Source organism: Ciona intestinalis, unplaced genomic scaffold, assembly GCF_000224145.3.
Source record: "Ciona intestinalis unplaced genomic scaffold, KH HT000106.2, whole genome shotgun sequence".
Lineage (NCBI taxonomy): Eukaryota > Metazoa > Chordata > Ascidiacea > Phlebobranchia > Cionidae > Ciona > Ciona intestinalis.
Window position 1 is genome coordinate 88,767 of NW_004190428.2, and position 1,896 is coordinate 90,662.

General features: G+C 38.4%; 1 protein-coding gene across 1 annotated transcript in view; it reads right to left on the reverse strand.

The window, feature by feature from the left end:
* Positions 1 to 1,378, reverse strand: part of LOC113475124 (protein eyes shut-like) — a 7,228-nt gene extending 5,850 nt beyond the window's left edge. Inside the window, exons 1-2 of the mRNA XM_026838740.1 lie at positions 94 to 1,378; positions 10 to 29 (exon numbers count right to left, since the gene is read on the reverse strand). Of these exons, the coding sequence (XP_026694541.1) occupies positions 10 to 29; positions 94 to 1,378 (1,305 nt within the window). The remainder of the gene's footprint in view (positions 1 to 9; positions 30 to 93) is intronic.
* Between the last annotated feature and the right edge of the window lie 518 nt (positions 1,379 to 1,896).

The following is a 1,896-nucleotide window of genomic DNA, read 5'->3' on the forward strand; positions in this document are numbered from 1 at the left end:
GTTCCAAACTAGTTTCATCTGGTTCCAAACTGGTTTCATTTGGTTCCAAACTAGTTTCATCTGGTTCCAAACTAGTTTCATCTGGTTCCAAACTGGTTTCATTTGGTTCCAAACTAGTTTCTTCTGGTTCCAAACTAGTTTCATCTGGTTCCAAACTAGTTTTATCTGGTTCTAAATTGGTGTCTTCTGGTTCTAAATTGGTTTTTTCTGGTTCCAAACTAGTTTCATCTGGTTTCAAACTAGTTTCATCTGGTTCCAAACTAGATTCACCTGGTTCCAAGCTAGATTCATCTGGTTCCAAACTGGTTTCATTTGGTTCCAAACTGGTTTCATCTGGTTCCAAGCTAGTTTCATTTGGTTCCAAAGTGGTTTTATTTGGTTCTAAATTGGTGTCTTCTGGTTCTAAATTGGTTTCATCTGGTTCCAAGCTAGTTTCATTAGGTTTGAAACTAGTTTCATCTGGTTCCAAACTAGTTTCATCTGGTTCCAAGCTAGATTCATCTGGTTCCAAACTGGTTTCATTTGGTTCCAAACTGGTTTCATCTGGTTCCAAGCTAGTTTCGTATGGTTTGAAACTACTTTTATCTGGTTCCAAACTGGTTTCATTTGGTTCTAAATTGGTTTCATTTGGTTCTAAAGTGATGTCTTCTGGTTTTAAATTGGTTTCATCTGGTTCCAAACTTGTTTTATCTGGTTCCAAACTAGTTTTATCTGGTTCCAAACTAGTTTCATCTGGTTCCAAACTGGTTTCATTTGGTTCCAAACTAGTTTCATCTGGTTCCAAACTAGTTTCATCTGGTTCCAAACTGGTTTCATTTGGTTCCAAACTAGTTTCTTCTGGTTCCAAACTAGTTTCATCTGGTTCCAAACTAGTTTCATCTGGTTCCAAACTGGTTTCTTCTGGTTCAAGACTGGTTTTATCTGGTTCCAGACTGATTTTATCTAGTTTCAAACTAGTTTCATCTGGTTCCAGACTAGTTTCATCTGGTTCCAAGCTAGTTTTATCTGGTTCCAGACTGATTTTATCTGGTTCCAAACTGGTTTCATCTGGTTCCAAACTGGTTTTATCTGGTTCCAAACTGGTTTCATCTGGTTCCAAACTAGTTTCATCTGGTTCCAAACTGGTTTCTTCTGGTTCAAGACTGGTTTTATCTGGTTCCAGACTGATTTTATCTGGTTTCAAACTAGTTTTAGTTTCATCTGGTTCCAAACTAGTTTCATCTGGTTCCAAGCTAGTTTCATCTGATTCCAAACTAGTTTCATCTGGTTCCAAACTGGTTTCATTTCGTTCTATTCCAGTTTCAACCAGTTCTAAACTAGTTTGGCACTTATCATCGGTGTATAATGGCGGACACACACAAATGAAAAAGTCGTCCATGTTTAAACAACTTCCACCGTTTTCGCAAGGTGATGACGTGCATGGGTTCAGATGGAATTCACAAGATTCTCCATAATGGCTTGGCTTGCAATAACACCTGAGATACAGTGTATTCATACACCTCATGCTCACTGTTGAGTTATAACATGGGTGTCTTCTTATACACCAGACACACATGGTGTATTCATACACCTCATGCTCACTGTCGAGTTATAACATGGATGTCTTCTTATACACCAGACACACATGGTGTATTCATACACCTCATGCTCACTGTAGAGTTATAACATGGATGTCTTCTTATACACCAGACACACATGGTGTATTCATACACCTCATGCTCACTGTCGAGTTATAACATGGATGTCTTCTTATACACCAGACACACATGGTGTATTCATACACCTCATGCTCACTGTAGAGTTATAACATGGGTGTCTTCTTATACACCAGACACACATGGTGTATTCATACACCTCATGCTCACTGTCGAGTTATAACATGGATGTCTTCTTATA